This window comes from Triturus cristatus, chromosome 11 (genome assembly GCF_964204655.1).
Source record: "Triturus cristatus chromosome 11, aTriCri1.1, whole genome shotgun sequence".
In the NCBI taxonomy this organism is placed as follows: domain Eukaryota; kingdom Metazoa; phylum Chordata; class Amphibia; order Caudata; family Salamandridae; genus Triturus; species Triturus cristatus.
The window spans coordinates 100,387,250-100,405,965 of NC_140594.1; the positions used below are offsets into that span (position 1 = coordinate 100,387,250).

General features: G+C 49.1%; 1 protein-coding gene across 1 annotated transcript in view; it reads left to right on the plus strand.

Annotated features, from left to right (window-relative positions):
* Window positions 1-18,716, plus strand: part of MMP11 (matrix metallopeptidase 11) — a 249,563-nt gene that overhangs the window by 211,325 nt on the left and 19,522 nt on the right. Inside the window, exons 3-4 of the mRNA XM_085633364.1 lie at window positions 9,466-9,609; window positions 11,529-11,662. Of these exons, the coding sequence (XP_085489490.1) occupies window positions 9,466-9,609; window positions 11,529-11,662 (278 nt within the window). The remainder of the gene's footprint in view (window positions 1-9,465; window positions 9,610-11,528; window positions 11,663-18,716) is intronic.

The window sequence follows — 18,716 nt, forward strand, 5'->3', positions numbered from 1 at the left end:
ACCAAGGGTAATGAAAAAGGGAGATAAGGGGTTGACACACCCAGTGCTCAGGCTCAGGAGATAGTGAAAGGCCTGTCTGTTCAGTGTAGCCGTAAGAATAGGTATATGGCATAGAACATTATCAGTCTCATACGCTCGCCCCTTGCTTCAGGTGACAAGTGCTTTATATACTACACCGTTTACTTAAGCTATGTCCCCCTGTCTTAAATGCTTCACAGGGTGTAATCAGGGAAGTGCTCGTTATTGTGGTCTATTCGTGCTCCTCTCTATTCGGTAACGTTTGACAAGGCATACTAGAAGGGCAGCAACTTCCTTCCCGCCCCTCCTAACTTCCCAGTTCCCTGACACGTACCGCTGAAGCCGTAACTCTCCAGAGTTACGGCGGCATGCAGGCGTCCTTCGGGGGCGTCCACCAGTCCTCCGACCACTGCTCTGGTTCTGCTACCGCGTCGTCTTCTCCCTCCAGGCTGGGGTCGCCGCCGTCGCTGTCTTGATATGCTCCCGTTCCTGATGTCCTCGTCTCCTGCTTCTCCGGCGAGTCTCCGTTGGTCCGTCGTTCGCCGTCGTCCTCCTTCTTGGCGTCTTCCGGAGACTCCCCCTTCGCTGCCGCGTCCGTCCTCCTAAGTCCCCCGGACTCTTCCCATTGGCCCGCGTCCGTCAGTGGGCGTTCCTGCGGGGAAGACGAGTTCGGGTGAATTAACCCTTGTCTGACTGGCGCATACCGTTCGATAGTCTCCTCCTCACATCCCCCTTCCCTAACTTTCTTGCCAGCAAGAAAAGGATCAAGGGGGTATCGGGATAAATAATCAGCATTGGTTTGTTCTTTTCCTTTCCTGTGCTGGGTCAGAAAACGGTATGGTTGGAGTGCAGGGAACCATCTCAATATTCTGTCGTTATGTCCTTTGTTTCGGGACAACCATTCTAAAGGGGCGTGGTCCGTAAAAAGGGTAAATTCCCGACCCTCCAAATAATACCTGAGGGAGTCCACAGCCCATTTAATGGCTAGTGCTTCCTTTTCTATTACAGCGTATCTTTTTTCTCTTGGAAACAGTTTTCTGCTTATATATAGGACAGGTCGTTCATGCCCCTGGGGATCTACCTGGGATAACACAGCACCTAATCCCGTATCTGAGGCGTCTGTTTGTAAAATAAAAGGCCGGGAATAGTCAGGGCTGAGTAGGACCGGTCGTGAGGTAAGGGTGTCTTTTAACTGCCTGAAAGCCGTAATAAGGGCAGGTGAGGGTCGTTTCAACTCTTGTTCGGTTTTTGTCTCCTTTCTTAGGAGATCGGTTAGGGGAGAGGCTAATTGTGAAAAGTTGGGTATGAATCGTCTGTAGTACCCTAGTACTCCAAGGAATGCTCTTAACTCTTTCTTTGTTCGGAGAAATGGAATTGATGTGATGGCGGCTATCTTCTCTTCCTGTGGTTTTATATATCCTTCCCCCAAGAGATACCCCAGATATTTCACCGAGCGGGCTGCTAATTTGCTTTTGGCTGGGTTTATGGTTAGACCGCTGTTTCTCAAGGCTTGTATTACCAAACTGAGGTGGGACAGATGTTCTTCCCAAGAGGAACTATGAATGACAATGTCATCGATGTAAGCTGCTGCAAAATCAGCGTAGGGTCTTAACACTTGATTCATTAATCTCTGAAAGGTGGCAGGGGCCCCGTGTAACCCGAAAGGTAATACTGTGAATTGGTATAACCCACTAGGGGTGGAAAAAGCAGTTTTTTCCCGGTCCTGGGGTTTCAGAGGTACTTGCCAATACCCCTTACATAGGTCCAGGGTGCTGATATAGCGTGCCGTACCTAGTCGTTCTACCATCTCATCGACTCTTGGGAGCGGGTAGGAGTCAAATTGGGAAATCTTGTTGACCTCCCGAAAGTCGATGCAGAACCTGATGGACCCATCCGGCTTGGGTACCAAGACTACCGGAGAGTTCCACTCGCTATTAGAGGGTTCAATGATACCCATCCGTAACTTGTTTTGGACTTCCTGTTCTATGGCTTGCCGTCGTGATTCAGGGAGTCGGTATGGTTTTAGTTTTACGGTCTTGTTAGAGGGGGTGGTAATGGCATGTTCGATTAAGGTGGTCTTCCCGGGCTCTAGGGAGAACACTCCACTCAAGGGTTTTAGGTGGGCCTCTAGGTCTTGTCTTTGTTTTTCTGGTAGATCAGGGTCGATGCTTCGGTGAAATAAATATGGAGGACTATTATATGCCCCTATTAGAACTGGAAGGGCCCCTTCCCACTTTTTTAATAGGTTTATATGGTATATCTGAGTGTGCTCCTTTCTTTTGGGATCCAGTTCCAGTCGGTAGGTGACTGGAGTGACTTTTTCTATAACTCTATAGGGACCCTGCCATTGTCCTAACAATTTGTGGTCGGACGAAGGGATCATTAACAAGGCAAAATCGTTTACCTCCAACCTACGGTCCTTAGCTTTTTTGTCGTATTGGGCCGATTGTGCAGCTTGGGCTTGTTCCATGTGGGCGGAGACAATACTACGGATTTGTCCCAAATGCGTTTTCAGATTTAGGACATATTCCGGTAGGGGCTTCACTCCCTCTGGCTCTTCTTCCCATTCCTCTCTTAGCATATCTAACAGGGTGCGAGGTTGGCGCCCATACAATAATTCAAACGGGGAGTAACCCGTGCTTCTCTGGGATTTACACCGAATAGCAAAGAGAGCCAGGGGAAGCATGTCCTCCCATCGTCGGGTCTCAAGTTCCAATAGTTTTTTTAAGGTCGTTTTCAAGGTAGCATTGTATCTTTCTACTAACCCATCCGTTTGTGGGTGATAGGCTGCTGTTCTTATTTGTTTAATGTTTAACAGCAGACATACTTGCTTCATTAGACGCGATATGAACGGAGTCCCTTGGTCAGTAATGATTTCTCTCGGGAATCCCACCCTGGAAAAGATGTTTATAATTGCTTTGGCGATTTGGACTGCATTCGGTTGGCGTAGGGCCACGGCCTCGGGGAAACGAGTGGCATAGTCCACCAAGACCAACACGAATCTACAACCACTGCGGGATGGGAGTAAGGGACCTATAATATCCATCCCTACTCGTGAGAAAGGTTCTTGGATTACGGGCAAAGGATGTAAAGGGACTTTTGGGGGCAAAGTCCTACTATTCTTTTGACAGTATGGGGCATTCCTTACAATATCGTCGTACTTCTTGATAAATACCTGGCCAGTAAAATTTTCCTAAGATGGTTTTTTCTGTCTTTTCCTCTCCGAAATGTCCCCCCAAGAGATGGCTATGTGCCAGGAACAGCACCTTTTCTCTGTACTGGCGGGGAACCAACAGCTGATGGGGCATGTTTCTTCCCCCTACTCTATACAGTAATCCCTTCTGGACGATAAACTGGGGACCTATTTGGTTTGGGTCTTCTTTTTCCAGGGCTTTGTTCCAGGCCTCTCGTAGGGTGTGATCTTCTCTTTGGGCAGAAAAGAAACCCCGGTCATATTGCCAAATGGGTGTCTCGGTCTTATGGGTCAGTGCTACTCTTGTCCAGTCCCTTTTTTCTCGCTTCTTCTGTTTTCCGCTTTTCTTTGGTTTGCCGGTAGGAAAACCCTGTTCTGGTACTTGTGCAAAGGGGGCTGTACTCCTCCACTCCTCCCCTTCGGTCCAGGTCTCTCTTACTAGTTTTGACATATAAGGGTAGTTATTTCCTAATACGAAGGCTTCGGGTAGCCTAGGCACCACACCTACCCGAAGGGAGTGTGCCTCTATGGATGGCTCGTGTTGTACCCATACTTCAGTGGCGGGATACTGTTGGATATCCCCGTGTACACATTGTATATTGACGTGGCCTGAGGTGTGGGAAAGCCCTCCGGGTATGGCCTGGGGTCGTATGACACTTTGTAGGCATCCCGTATCAACCAATGCCTGTTTCTTTTCACTGTTAACTAGAACCTCTTTATGATAGGGAGGGTGAGAGTCAGAAGGACTACAGTAATAGTTACGTGTTAGGCCAACCTCCATAGGTTCCTCTTTCTGGGGGCATACCCTAGCTATATGGCCGAAGGCCCCACAGTTATAACACTGGGGCCCCGATGGTGGAGTAGCTCTGACGGGTACCGGGAGGGGGCTAGGCAAAATGGTGACCGTTTCTGATTTAGCAGTGGCCTGTCGGGACGGTCGGATAGGGTGGGGTCCTGTCCGTTTCCAATGGTGATCATCTCGTATTTTCTGTAATTCTTGGGCCCTATTGAAGGCGCTAGCTATATCAATAGCCCTTTCTAGAGTTAGTCCGGTATGCTGGCGTACCCATTTTTGCACATGGGGATATAAAGAAGCTAAATACTGCTCTAGATAGATTTTTTCCATAATCTCTTCTTTGGTTGCCGTCAAGGGTTTTAACCATCTATCTGTCATGTCCCTGACGCGGTAGGCCAGAGCCCTGGGGGTTTCTTGTGGCCCCTCCTTGATCTGTCTTAATCTTAGCCGATAGGTGTCGTCGTCTATCCCCAGTCTCTCCAGGATATTCCTCTTCACTTCGTCATATGGGGTAAGCCCTTGAGGGTTAACGGCTTGATACGCCGCCTGCAATTCGCCTGAGAGGAGAGGACCCAGGTATTGTCCCCATTTCTCTAAGGACCATCCTGCCGCTCGGGCCATTCGTTCGAAATTGGAAAAGAAAAAATCGGGATCCTCTCCATCTACATATTTCTGCAGGACGACTGAAGGAAGGCCGGTATGTCCTCGTGGTTGACTCAGAGTGTCTGCCAATTTGCCTATCACACTTTCCTGGGCTTGGCTTTGTGTTGATAGCGTTTGATGCAGTTTTTCCCTATCCTCTTCTGCCACAGCCAGGAATTTCTCCATTATACGCCCTAGTTTCTCTTGTCCTTCCGCCATTTTCTGAAAGGCAGCCTCCATTTTTCCTGATCCCACTTCTGACACCAGATGTGAGAGGGACGGGCGGAAAAAGAATCGAGGAGGTCTTATGCGTGGATCTAGGATGGCGTATTTATTAGAGATACAGGATGGAAATTAAATAAGCAAACACAGGTAGGCTTCGTGGTAGGCGATTCGTGAGTGATGTTGCCGTCTCGTCTGCCCATGGGGTCCTCTCCAGGTTATTGATGTCGCTCCCCGGGTACCATGAAAGAGAAGAGACAACAGGCGGTAAGTATAGCTGTTGAGGGGGTAAGAATGATTACCACCACCAAGGGTAATGAAAAAGGGAGATAAGGGGTTGACACACCCAGTGCTCAGGCTTAGGAGATAGTGAAAGGCCTGTCTGTTCAGTGTAGCCGTAAGAATAGGTATATGGCATAGAACATTATCAGTCTCATACGCTCGCCCCTTGCTTCAGGTGACAAGTGCTTTATATACTACACCGTTTACTTAAGCTAAGTCCCCCTGTCTTAAATGCTTCACAGGGTGTAATCAGGGAAGTGCTCGTTATTGTGGTCTATTCGTGCTCCTCTCTATTCGGTAACGTTTGACAAGGCATACTAGAAGGGCAGCAACTTCCTTCCCGCCCCTCCTAACTTCCCAGTTCCCTGACACGTACCGCTGAAGCCGTAACTCTCCAGAGTTACGGCGGCATGCAGGCGTCCTCCGGGGGCGTCCACCAGTCCTCCGACCACTGCTCTGGTTCTGCTACCGCGTCGTCTTCTCCCTCCAGGCTGGGGTCGCCGCCGTCGCTGTCTTGATATGCTCCCGTTCCTGATGTCCTCGTCTCCTGCTTCTCCGGCGAGTCTCCGTTGGTCCGTCGTCCGCCGTCGTCCTCCTTCTCGGCGTCTTCCGGAGACTCCCCCTTCGCTGCCGCGTCCGTCCTCCTAAGTCCCCCGGACTCTTGCCATTGGCCCGCGTCCGTCAGTGGGCGTTCCTGCGGGGAAGACGAGTTCGGGTGAATTAACCCTTGTCTGACTGGCGCATACCGTTCGATAGTCTCCTCCTCACACTACAGAAGAATTATCTTGGTATCTTGTTGTCAGCCTTTCACGTGCGCTCCACAGAGTTATATGTAAACCCAGAAGACCTGTCAAGCAGGCTTTGACACTGTAATGTCAAAAAGGTAGCTCAAAGCCCCCAAACTACATATCTGGTGGATTCAGAGGAGCAGTCTCTGCCCATTCTGGTCAGCCTATTATTTGCTCTTGGGAAGCGTTTCACACCTTTTTTCATGCATGTTTAAATACTAATTACAAGCTGGTAGAAGTTTGAGAGCAAATACAAACTAGCCTCTAAGAACATCAGACAGTGTAAAAGTACTTTTCCTTAATATTTATTACAAATCTGACTTCACTATTGAATTGGTTTATGAATAACTATTAAAATTGTTGATTAATTATTGCCTAGCTAGTCCTATTCCTGAGATACAGTATTAGGATTTTAATCTGAACTCTGGTTTTCTATATAGGACGGCTAGGCCTGCCACACACAAAAACAGCTTTTAGGTGTTAACATTACATTTCTACATTTCATACTTTCAGACAGTATACACCCTGCCTTGTGGGCTCTAAGGCCTACATAGGGGTGAATTATTAATATTTAAAAGGGACGATTTGAGCTGTCATAGGTTTATTATGACAGGTCAAATTATAGTGTTTAAAATGCCACAGTCAAGTTACAATGGTAGGCGTGCAGCCATGTTTCACACTGTCACTGTAGTGGATGGCATAACAGGTGTTGCAGTCCATAAAAAACTAAACGTGGCTCTGCACTCAAATGCTGTAATAAACTAATTATTAAGGAGATTTGTATCCAGCAATTAAAACTCATGACATTTTTTTTTTTTAGCAATTTGTGATACTAAATGTCAACAATTTAATACAAATGACATGAACATTGTGTCTCCCAAATAAATCACATTGCCAGTCAAGGTACTGGAAAAAATGTTCTCCTTTTCTCCTTTTATTCAAGTTTTCTCTCAGTAAAAGCAGCACAGAATAGATAGCTGATGCGACGTGTTTCGTCCCAAACGGGACTTCTTCAAGGCTTTAACATGTATAGAATATGACACACAGACGCCTCTTGTCAGGCTTTCTGTAGCAAAACGGTATCTTTTAACAGTTAACCTCTGTATATTTCGATATGACACACAGGTACTTGGTATCAGGCTCAGTACAACACAAAATAATATTTTAACTGGTGAGCGGGATATGTATCTCCCAATGTCGCACCCAGATGTCCGGTTCCAGAAGAAAAAAAAAGGCGATGCAGTCCAATAGGGAAATTTCACTTACAGGCCCTGGGTACAATTTGTACCATATACTAGCGACCAGATAAGTTAAATATGATTCTGCCATGCTTATAGAGGGAGCACAGGCACTTTACAACTGGTTAGCAGGGTTTAAATTGCATAGAGGCCAAATGCAAGCAAAAATATAGGTTCCAGCAAAAAGTGAAAAATAGGGGATGACTACGCAGAAAAAGCAGTTTTCCTACAGCGCCTTTGACAGTCCTCTTCTCATATGGCAGAACAACTAGTTGCGGGGCCAGTATGCACCAATGTTTTCTTTATGGGAGTTTTTATTGAGCGGTACCTGTAAAAATATCGGTCCTTCTCTGTTTATTGCTAAGTGCATTATGCACTCATGTTTGAAGATATTACCTTGTGGCAAGAGGCATCTATTACATAGTCTTCGGAGCCGGTGAGGTGTAGTTATGTGTCTTAAGATGCAGAAGTTGACTTGCTGCTACATTTATAATATTTGGAGCCGTCTCAAAGTAAACATTGATATTCCATGGTGTAGCCCACTGGCATAGTCCAGAAGTGATATGAGTCAGGAGGTAGCTTGGACCTTCTGTGGGAGTCCAAGGTGAGGCAGGATGCACTGGAGTGTCCTGCTGGTGGGAGTCCAAGGTGAGGCAAGATGCACTGGAGTGTCCTGTCGGTGGGAGTCCAAGATAAGGCAAGATGCACTGGAGTGTCCTGCTGGTGTGGATTTGATAGATTGGTTGACTTGTGGGATTATTGTGAGGGCTGAATCCAGGATGATTCCTAAGTTCCATAATGTGGAGAAGGTTGTTGGCGGCATTCCTAGTTGGTCAGGCCAGTTTGTTAATGAGATGTAGTTTTTCCACCACCCACATGTTAGAATTGCTGTTGTTGAGGCATTCAGACTGAGGTGACCCGCTGTCACCCACTGGGCTGTGGCTTTGAGGCAGTTATGTGAATCTGAGAGATCAAGGCCATTCGGTTGATCCAGTTTGAGGATTATCTCTGTCATCAGCACAGGTGCAGCATGTGAGGTTGTGGGAATTGATGAGTTTGGAGAGCAAAAGTGGTCAGATAATTGAGACTCGTGGACCCCTCTCTATGTTGTATGGGTTGGCGGAGAATGGGGGGTAATGCTTGATCTGTCATTAAGACACGAGTTGATCAAGTGAAGGGTATTTCCTTTTATTCTGCTCAGTAAGGTTTCATGCTGTACATTGTCAAACGTGGCTGGTGGGTCCTGAAGAATGGACGCTACCGCTCCTTCTGTAGTTTTCAGGATAAATTGGCTAGGTCATTATAATGTCTAAAGGCTAAAGATAATTTATTTGTGCTGTGATATTTGTTAGGTCTCTGTGCACTCTACAAGTACAGTACATATATTAATTGATTCAGAACCCATTAGTAATAACAGTGGTAACAACTACGGGTGTGATACATTTGCATAATTTGATTTTCCGTAAATATGTGAAATTTTACAAAAATGATATGAAATGAAGAAAAATGCAAAATCAGAATTTAGCCTTATGCTTTAGTGCAAAATGCGTCCTTGCGTCCATTTTAGATGTGAAGATGCATTTTCCACTAAAAAACACAAAAACAGTAGTGTTGTCATCATCAGCCACATACATTCTGGTCATTTCTGTTGTTCCTTTGCTCCTGCCTCTCTCTGTCCACTTTCTGTTCATCCTCTACCTCTCTCTGTCCACCATATGCCCCTCTGTTCATCCTCTGCCTCTCTGTCCATTCCTCTGCCTTTCTCTGTCCACCCTGTGCCTCTCTGTTCATCCTCTGCCTCTCTCTGTCTACCCTCTGCCTGTCCATCCCTCTGCCTCTCTGTCCATCATCTGCCTCTCTGTTCACCCTCTGCCTCTCTCTGTCCATCCTCCGCCTCTCTCTGTCCATCCTCGGCCTCTCTGTCCATCATCTGCCTCTCTGTTCACCCTCTGCCTCTCTCTGTCCATCCTCTGCCTCTCTGTTCATCCTCTGCCTCTCTGTTCATCTTCTGCCTCTCTGTTCATCCTCTGCCTCTCTGTTCATCTTCTGCCTCTCTGTTCATCCTCTGCCTCTCTGTTCATCCTCTGCCTCACTGTCCACTCTGCCTCTCTTTTCATCCTCTGCCTCTCTCTGTCCAACCTCTATGTCTCAGTCCACCCTCTGCCTCTTTGTCCACCCCTCTGTTTCATTTCTATATGCTCCTCGGCCTCTTCGAGTTTCTTGTTCTCTTTAAGTCGTCATCAGTCTGCCGTATAATACGTTCATATATTGTAACATTTCTTTCAGAATTATACGGTTTCCTTGGCAGCTGAGTAAAGTCAAGGTGAGGCGGACCATTGCCGAAGCCCTGCAGGTCTGGAGCGAGGTGACCTCACTGACCTTTACCGAAGTGCACGAAGGGCGAGCAGACATTATCATCGACTTCACCAGGTGAGCCATGATGGAAGGAAAGTATGGGCAGGAAGTGGGAAGAAGAAAGGAAAAGAGGAAAAATGGTCAAGATAGACTATGAGCAGAATAAGGGAAAGTGACGTATAACAGGCTAATGGAAAAAAGGCATGAAAAAGGAATGTGTAAAGGAATGTAGAAAGGAAAAGGGGGAAGACAATAAAGGCAGGGAAAAGGAATGGGGGAAAGGAAAGGAAAGGAAAGGAAAGGAAAGGAAAGGAAAGGAAAGGAAAGGAAAGGAAAGGAAAGGAAAGGAAAGGAAAGGAAATTGGTAGAAATAAAGGAAAGAGATTGGGAGTGGGTGACTGAAACTAAATGGATGGAGATCAAAGGTACAGGGATTGGGAACCAAGAGGGAAAGAGATGAGGAAAGGATGGAAGAATGGAAACAAAGGTCAAAAGGAATGGAGGAAGAAAGGATCAGGATAGAGAGTGGGCAGAAGAAAGGATAGATTGGGAAAAGAAAAAGAAAGGAGAGAAGTATTATATAAATGAATGAACAGGACAGAGAGTGGGCTGGAGAAAGGGCGGATTCGGAAAAAGAAAGGGAAGAAAGGACAAAAGAAATGGAGTAAGTAAGGAGCAGGATAGAGAGTGGGCAGAAGGAAGGGCAGATTGGGAGAGAGAAAGGAAAGAAAAGAAAAGACGAAAGTAATAGAGGAAGTATTGAAAATGATAGCGAGTGGACAGAAGGAAGGACAGATTAAGGACGGTTTGGGAGAAAGTAATACAGGAAAGAAAGGACATAAGAAGAAGCAACGGGGCCGAGAATGGGCAGGAGAAAGGATGGATTGGGAGAAAGAAAAAGAAAGGAAAAAAATGAAGGAAGGAAGAAAGAAATGTACAAGAAGTAGGCAGAGTAAAGTGACAGGGACAGAAAGGGGTGACCGTGGGATGGAAGAGAGAAGGGAAAATTAGTTAAGGTAGACATGGAGAGGAAGGGGGAGTAATACCGTTAGAAAGAGGGGATCGAGTAAAAGTGGATGAAAGTAAAGAGTGGAGGGGGCTCATCAAGAAACAGGTGAGAAATGTGCAAGTTCAGAGCAGGGTGGAAGAAAATACAGAAAGGGAAGGAGGGCCTGCTGATGGAAGAAAAGGGAATGGGATGAAAACTAACCCTGAGCGTAGTTCGCGAAGTAGCACTACGCGAAGCTACGCAAAGTGCACTTCGCACTACGCGAGCTACACGTAGCACTTCGTGAACTGCGTAGTACCCTGTTCGCACTCTGCAAGATGCCGTTTTCAATGATTGCACAGTGCGGACAAGCATCCGGCAGGGTGCAATCATTGAAAACGGCATCGTGCACAGTGCGAGCTGTAGTTTTCTGTTGCTCGAGTAGATTTTTACTCGAGTGGCAGCTTTCTCAACGCGGACTGGTGGTTTCTCATCGCGAGCGGTCGCGAGCATACGCGACCACTCGCAATGAGAAACCTGACCTCCTCGCGTTGAGTATCTCGCCGGGATGTTTATTTTCCACGCTCGCGATCGGCAACTTGATGTTGCTGATCGCGAACAAGGAAAAAGTCTCGCCGGGATGTCATTTTGCTTGCTCGCGGTCGCCAACTTGATGTTGAAGACCGCGAGCAAGCAAAAAATGACCGCTGCACTACGCAACGCTACGCATGTTTGCACTGTGCTACGTGCAATTCGCGTAGTGCGAAGTAGCGCAAACTTCGCAAAATACGCGAGCGTAGCGTAGTGCTTTGCCCAGGCTTAATGAAAACAACAGGAGTGGGCGGCTAAGGGATGGGAGTGAAGAGAGTGGAGAAAGGAGGGCGTGGCAGAGGGAAGGATGACAAACATTAAAATTATAAACCGTATGGCGTCAGTAGTTCTTTTGTTTTTGCAAAGTGTCCTTTGCTTTCCTCACTGAAGGAAGCAACCTGTGCTCCTCCCACAGATACTGGCATGGCGACAACCTGCCGTTCGACGGCCCTGGAGGAATCCTGGCTCACGCCTTCTTTCCGAAAACCCATCGCGAAGGAGACGTCCACTTCGACTACGACGAGACCTGGACCATCGGGAACAGTCTAGGTAATAGGGGTTCTTTTCTTGAGCCAGGCTATGAAGGGTCAAGAACTTTATCCCTCATTACAGAAGCAGCAGTCAGGAAGCGCCACAGTATTAAAGAGCGCATGCGCGCGCACACGTTGATGTTCGTGTCTCCTTCGAGCCCCACACGGACGTCAAGAGATGCCACATCCTCACCAGCCATTCTTACTCTGTCCAGGTGTAACATGGGTGCCATGTACCCCAATACATGGCAGGAAAATGTCCGTTCTCCCCTAGGTGGGTAGTAAAAGACAGCCGTGACTGCAGCTCAGTGCTCCCCACTCACTCTTGAGCCATGGTGCCATTGCACTTGCTGCACTAATGATATCTACGCCCTGGGGCTCCATGACATTGCCACATATGCCTTTACCGCGCATGTATTTACAATGCAGCCTTTACCAATCATGTCTTTGCCATGCAAATGCCTTACCACATATATTAAGAAACCACACCAAACCCCTTTATCCCAAATTACCCTGATCACCCTTTTCCACTACCCACCGCAAACCCTACAATTATCCTTACCACCATTTACCGCTACACCCTAACATTACCCTTACCACCCCTTACCAATACCCAACCCTAAACTTGAAAATTACCCTCACCACCCTTTGCGACTACTTACCCCAAACCCCAAAATTACCCTTAGCACTTTATATATACATACACTTACTTTTAAATAATTGCCATGTGTGGTGAAGGAATGTGTGGTAAAGGCACCTGTGTAGTAAAGGAATGCATGGCTAAGGCACGCGTGGTAAAGGCATTGCATGGAAAAGGCTGTTATTCCAATGTGCCTCCGCGTCCCACAGAGGGTTCGCTGCCCTGAAAAATCTCTGTAGTAAGGAATCTTTTTACCCATAATCTGTAAAAGTGAACTAGGAACTAAACGTGCTTTCCAATTCCCCTCCCAATGTCGCACACTTCATCAGCAATACTTTGTTTATCTTACCTGCACTTCCCAGGGCTGGTGCCACCACAAGAGAGCACGAAATGATTGTAAACGGCTTTAAAATGGCCTTGCTGCTAGGGAAGCTCTAAAACTCACTGCAGCTGAGCCGCTGGCATGAAAGCTAGGAGCGACGTCTGTCTTTTCACGGTTTCGGGTAGGATTCCGTCTTCTCTTTTTATAACATCACTTCTTCTTGACGTGCTCTTTGTCTGCCCTCCATGCTCAGATTCTCATTGACACTCCATGAGTATTCTTCTGTTGGTACTATCCTGTCCAGAAGTAACTTTATGCCCCAACGGGATGATTCACAAATATTGGTTGTATATCCGTGATGACTCAGATGGGCAGAAAACATGCATGCCAACATTTTAGAAGAGAAAAGTGGGAGATTTAAAAGTAATAATCGGGAGAATATATTCCTGCTATTGACTTCTATCGAAGGAGAGGCAATTTCAGGTGGAGCCAGTCAAAATAAAGCTATTTTTGGCTTAAAAATCGGGTGTCTCCCCCGCTTGAATCTGGTCTTTTGGCATGCATGAGAAGAGATGATGCTCAGATTTACAAAAACAAACTCAGCATGCATAAAATAGACTGCATGCAGGGTCGGCTTTTAGCATGGGTCAGCTGGGCTCACGCCCAGGGCGTGAACCTTCAGAGTGGCGTACAGAGCTCCATGTGACCTGGCTCCAGCGGGAAGGGGTGCACAGAGCTCTCCCTGTGACCTGGCTCCAGCGGGAAGGGGTGCACAGAGCTCTCCCTGTGACCTGGCTCCAGCGGGAAGGGGCGCACAGAGCTCCATGTGACCTGGCTCCAGCGGGAAGGGGTGCACAGAGCTCTCCCTGTGACCTGGCTCCAGCGGGAAGGGGTGCACAGAGCTCTCCCTGTGACCTGGCTCCAGCGGGAAGGGGTGCACAGAGCTCTCCCTGTGACCTGGCTCCAGCGGGAAGGGGTGCACAAAGCTCTCCCTGTGACCTGGCTCCAGCGGGAAGGGGTGCACAGAGCTCTCCCTGTGACCTGGCTCCAGCGGGAAGGGGCGCACAGAGCTCCATGTGACCTGGCTCCAGCGGGAAGGGGTGCACAGAGCTCTCCCTGTGACCTGGCTCCAGCGGGAAGGGGCGCACAGAGCTCTCCCTGTTACCTGGCTCCAGCGGGAAGGGGTGCACAGAGCTCTCCCTGTGACCTGGCTCCAGCGGGAAGGGGTGCACAGAGCTCTCCCTGTGACCTGGCTCCAGCGGGAAGAGGTGCACAGAGCTCCATGTGACCTGGCTCCAGCAGGAAGGGGCGCACAGAGCTCTTCCTGTGACCTGGCTCCAGCGGGCAGGGGTGCACAGAGCTTCATGTGACCTGGCTCCAGCAGGAAGGGGTGCACAGAGCTCCATGTGACCTGGCTCCAGCAGGAAGGGGCGCACAGAGCTCTTCCTGTGACCTGGCTCCAGCGGGAAAGGGTGCACAGAGCTCCATGTCACGTGGCTCCAGCAGGAAGGGGTGCACAGAGCTCTTCCTGTGACCTGGCTCCAGCGGGAAGGGGTGCACAGAGCTCCATGTGACCTGGCTCCAGCGGGAAGGGGTGCACAGAGCTCTCCCTGTGACCTGGCTCCAGCGGGAAGGGGTGCACAGAGCTCCATGTGACCTGGCTCCAGCGGGAAGGGGTGCACAGAGCTCTCCCTGTGACCTGGCTCCAGCGGGAAGGGGTGCACAGAGCTTCATGTGACCTGGCTCCAGCGGGAAGGGGTGCACAGAGCTCTCCCTGTGACCTGGCTCCAGCGGGAAGGGGTGCACAGAGCTTCATGTGACCTGGCTCCAGCGGGAAGGGGTGCACAGAGCTCCATGTGACCTGGCTCCAGCGGGAAGGGGTGCACAGAGCTCTTCCTGTGACCTGGCTCCAGCGGGAAGGGGTGCACAGAGCTTCATATGACCTGGCTCCAGCAGGAAGGGGTGCACAGAGCTCCATGTGACCTGGCTCCAGCAGGAAGGGGCGCACAGAGCTCTTCCTGTGACCTGGCTCCAGCGGGAAAGGGTGCACAGAGCTCCATGTCACCTGGCTCCAGCAGGAAGGGGTGCACAGAGCTCTTCCTGTGACCTGGCTCCAGCGGGAAGGGGCGCACAGAGCTCCATGTGACCTGGCTCCAGCGGGAAGGGGTGCACAGAGCTCTCCCTGTGACCTGGCTCCAGCGGGAAGGGGTGCACAGAGCTCTCCCTGTGACCTGGCTCCAGCGGGAAGGGGTGCACAGAGCTCTCCCTGTGACCTGGCTCCAGCGGGAAGGGGCGCACAGAGCTCTCCCTGTGACCTGGCTCCAGCGGGAAGGGGTGCACAGAGCTCTCCCTGTGACCTGGCTCCAGCGGGAAGGGGTGCACAGAGCTCTCCCTGTGACCTGGCTCCAGCGGGAAGGGGTGCACAGAGCTCTCCCTGTGACCTGGCTCCAGCGGGAAGGAGTGCACAGAGCTCTCCCTGTGACCTGGCTGCAGCGGGAAGGGGCGCACAGAGCTCCATGTGACCTGGCTCCAGCGGGAAGGGGTGCACAGAGCTCTCCCTGTGACCTGGCTCCAGCGGGAAGGGGTGCACAGAGCTCTCCCTGTGACCTGGCTCCAGCGGGAAGGGGTGCACAGAGCTCTCCCTGTGACCTGGCTCCAGCGGGAAGGGGTGCACAGAGCTCCATGTGACCTGGCTCCAGCGGGAAGGGGTGCACAGAGCTCTCCCTGTGACCTGGCTCCAGCGGGAAGGGGCGCACAGAGCTCCATGTGACCTGGCTCCAGCGGGAAGGGGTGCACAGAGCTCTCCCTGTGACCTGGCTCCAGCGGGAAGGGGTGCACAGAGCTCTCCCTGTGACCTGGCTCCAGCACTTCAGCCCATACTCCAACTTCTTCCTCATAAAGGCTACAGGTGCCTTGTTTAAGATCCTTCTCCCCTCCCCTCTCCTTCACACCTCGACCTCATTGACCCCTCAGCTACAATTTAGCACCCACATTAATGAACTGAGATGTGGATGATTTAGGTGAAAGCTGGAGTGGGTAAGATTGTGTAATCAGCCATCTCCTGGCCAATGCATACACAAGCCCCCCTCTCTAGCTCCAAACCATGTTGCCACATTTTACCTAGGAGCAGCGAGGAAGGTGAGGCCGTCATACAGGACGGCAGCCAGCCAGGTATAGGATTGCGTCCTGCAGTTTCTCGTTACATTCTAGTGCTTGCAATTTTGTTTGTCCTCACTCTAAAGGCAGGACAAGTACATGGATGCAAAACAAAAAGTGAACATGCAGTTGACTTAGTATATATTTATATAGGAAGTTGTAGGCCTGCTACATAAATATTTTGCAAGTTGTAAGCTACAGCTAGGATAAATGTGGGCAAGGAGTCAAGGGCAAAAGTTGATTCCTGGCCAGGGCGCTGGATGAGCTAAGGCCGGCCCTGACTGCGGGGATACAAATTGGATTTTTACTCTGCAAGTGCCCCAGCGCATTATGTGCCCACTGTGGGCATTGTTAGAAGTGCACAGGCGTAGGTCTCGTCTCACCACATTCCTAATTCACATAGGAATCTGATGGGATGGGCACCTGCTGCGTATCCCTTCCCTGTGCAGCCCGGCTTGGCCTACGGGTTATGCAGCGCTGCCACAGGGCAGAAGTGCCTCTTGCCGCATCGTAGACCTATAGCTCTTGTGACCTTGTGCAGTGGAGAACATGGCTCCATTTCTATCTTTAGCAATGCCGTAGACATACAATCCAGTGCACAGACACGTACAATCCCTTTTATTACGGATATGGCAGTGCACTCCCATGGGTGACAGGAGGGTATGTAATTCACCATTAATATGCACAAGCCCTTTCATTGCGGGGCATGGGTGACATGGGTGTATTTAATGCAATACATTAACATATGTAAGCCCTTTCAGTTCGCACAAAACCACAGTGCGCTACCATCCCATCCTCATATTACAATGGCGGAGGTGAGACCCTCTGCTAATGTGCACACTGGGGGAAATGCATATAAGGATATAAGGGCAACACGACTGAGCTCGCTGTGCTAATATTCCAGACGGAACGGCCAAAATGTCCAAACCCCACAGGAGTTAAAGATGTGGAAATCTGCATTCGGATAAAGTTTTCCCTCTTACGTGTCGATTCCCTGATGCCCATTGAATATGGGGTTTGTTTCCTCCTTTTTGAACTTATGGAGCGCTTCGCTTCGTGCAAATTCTGCTGCAAATTCAGGGGCCCGTCTAGCGCTCTCTGATGACTCTTCAGTTCTGACCGAGAACACTCATCAAAATTCAATGCATTCAATACTGTGGCGCACATTAGGCTCCACAATGAGGACACAGTGGCTAATTTTCAAACCATAAAGTTTTATTAAAAGATAAGCAAAGTTATACATTGAAATCGCCAAATGATGTATTAGTCAATCAATATATGAATGCTTTAATTCATTTATGTAGGTCAAAGCAATTCAAAAGTCATAAAACAAAGACCCACTATGATAAGGTTGTCTCAAAAGGAAAGGTGCGTATAATCAGTTCTCCCATAAAGAGAGCAGCCCACTCTGCGGAGTCAGGAGAGAGGCTCCGCCAGAAAGACGGGAAAGCGGATCTCGCTGGGAGTCAGGGAAAGGAGCTGGCAGAGAATCTTCGGAGTTCTCGTCGCCATTGCATTAGTTAAATCACACAAGTCTAACACTTGATACACCTACACATGGCTCCCATACAATAGAGCCTTCAGGCTAAGGCACACGCATACTATAAACACATCACTTCTTACGCTGGTATACAATGAGGCTACTCTAAGTGTCCTTCAAACTTAAGAGTGATCTGCAAAGTAGTGAGGAACGTTGGCCCAAGCTGGACTCCGCAGGTGCCTTGCAGCAGCCCATTAATGCATTCTAAAAGTATCACATAAAGAAAGCATTTCACAAGAGGACGGAAAACCAACGCACATGGAGATAGGACATGTGGAGTCAGCGTCGCCAAGAAAAAGAAAGACATCTTATGTGAAGCAAGATGGCAACCAGACAGACGTCTTCCCTGCTACACAAATCCTTTTTTAAATTAATTCACTCCAAATGTATACCCTTAATGGTTGAGATGACAGTTCTAGGGAAAGCAAAACAGGCTCCATCTTGCTTCCATGTCTGCAAATTGCTTTTGATGAAATCTCATTTACTACAGAACACAAATCTAATCTAATCTAATCTGCTAAATTTATGTGTCTGATGTTTCTAACCACAGATTCCTCACCTTGTGAATATTATCCAAGTGCCGTACTGGATCTAGAAAACTCAAAAGCAGTACTCTAATTCTACTCACAATTTGAGATCTTGAGCCCAACAGTTTTCCCTGGGCACATATCCATGTCTGCAGTCAACAACACATCCTTTGCAGCATTCAACGCCCCATCTTTCCTGGGGTCTATCCTCGGACACGCGGACCTTCCCATCAAACGGTCTCTCACTTCGCTTGGCCCCACCAAAGGCAGTAGTTCAGTCACATCCGCCCACTTTGGTCTGTATACCTCAAACACACCTTGGACTTCTTCTTGAAACTAGGTTGGGTTTTCCCTAATGTTAGTTAACTGCCCCTCAATAATCATTGGATCAGAGGAGCACCATCCTTCTTCCCTTGCCTGCAGGGTAGCCCGTCAAGGGACGGAGAGTGTCAGGAGCAGCCGCAGAGGGGTCCTCGTCATTGGCATCACTAGAATGGAGAGATGGAGATGGTCTTCTAGCGGGTCAGTCTGCTGTCTTATCAAGTCGTTGTGGGGCTGGGCTCTCGGTGTTAATACGCCTGTGGGGACAGATCGCATTCACGCTCTGGATCCATCTACAGTAGTGGAATCAGCATCTTGTTTTATCCCTGCACCCCTCTATCAGGTGCTTCATTGTTGCTCACATGTGTTACCCGTGCTGCACTTGCCAGTGGTCCCACAGGTGCGGCTCCATTGCCAGACGCCTCTGCGGCTGCACCCCTGGCCGCATGGGGAACATGTCCAGCAAATCCTCCTTGCTCTCTTTCTCCTTCTCTTACTGTTCAGTGACTTGGGAAATAGATCGGGAGGGGGAATAGCATTTGGAACATAAGTCCTAACTCTGTCCCT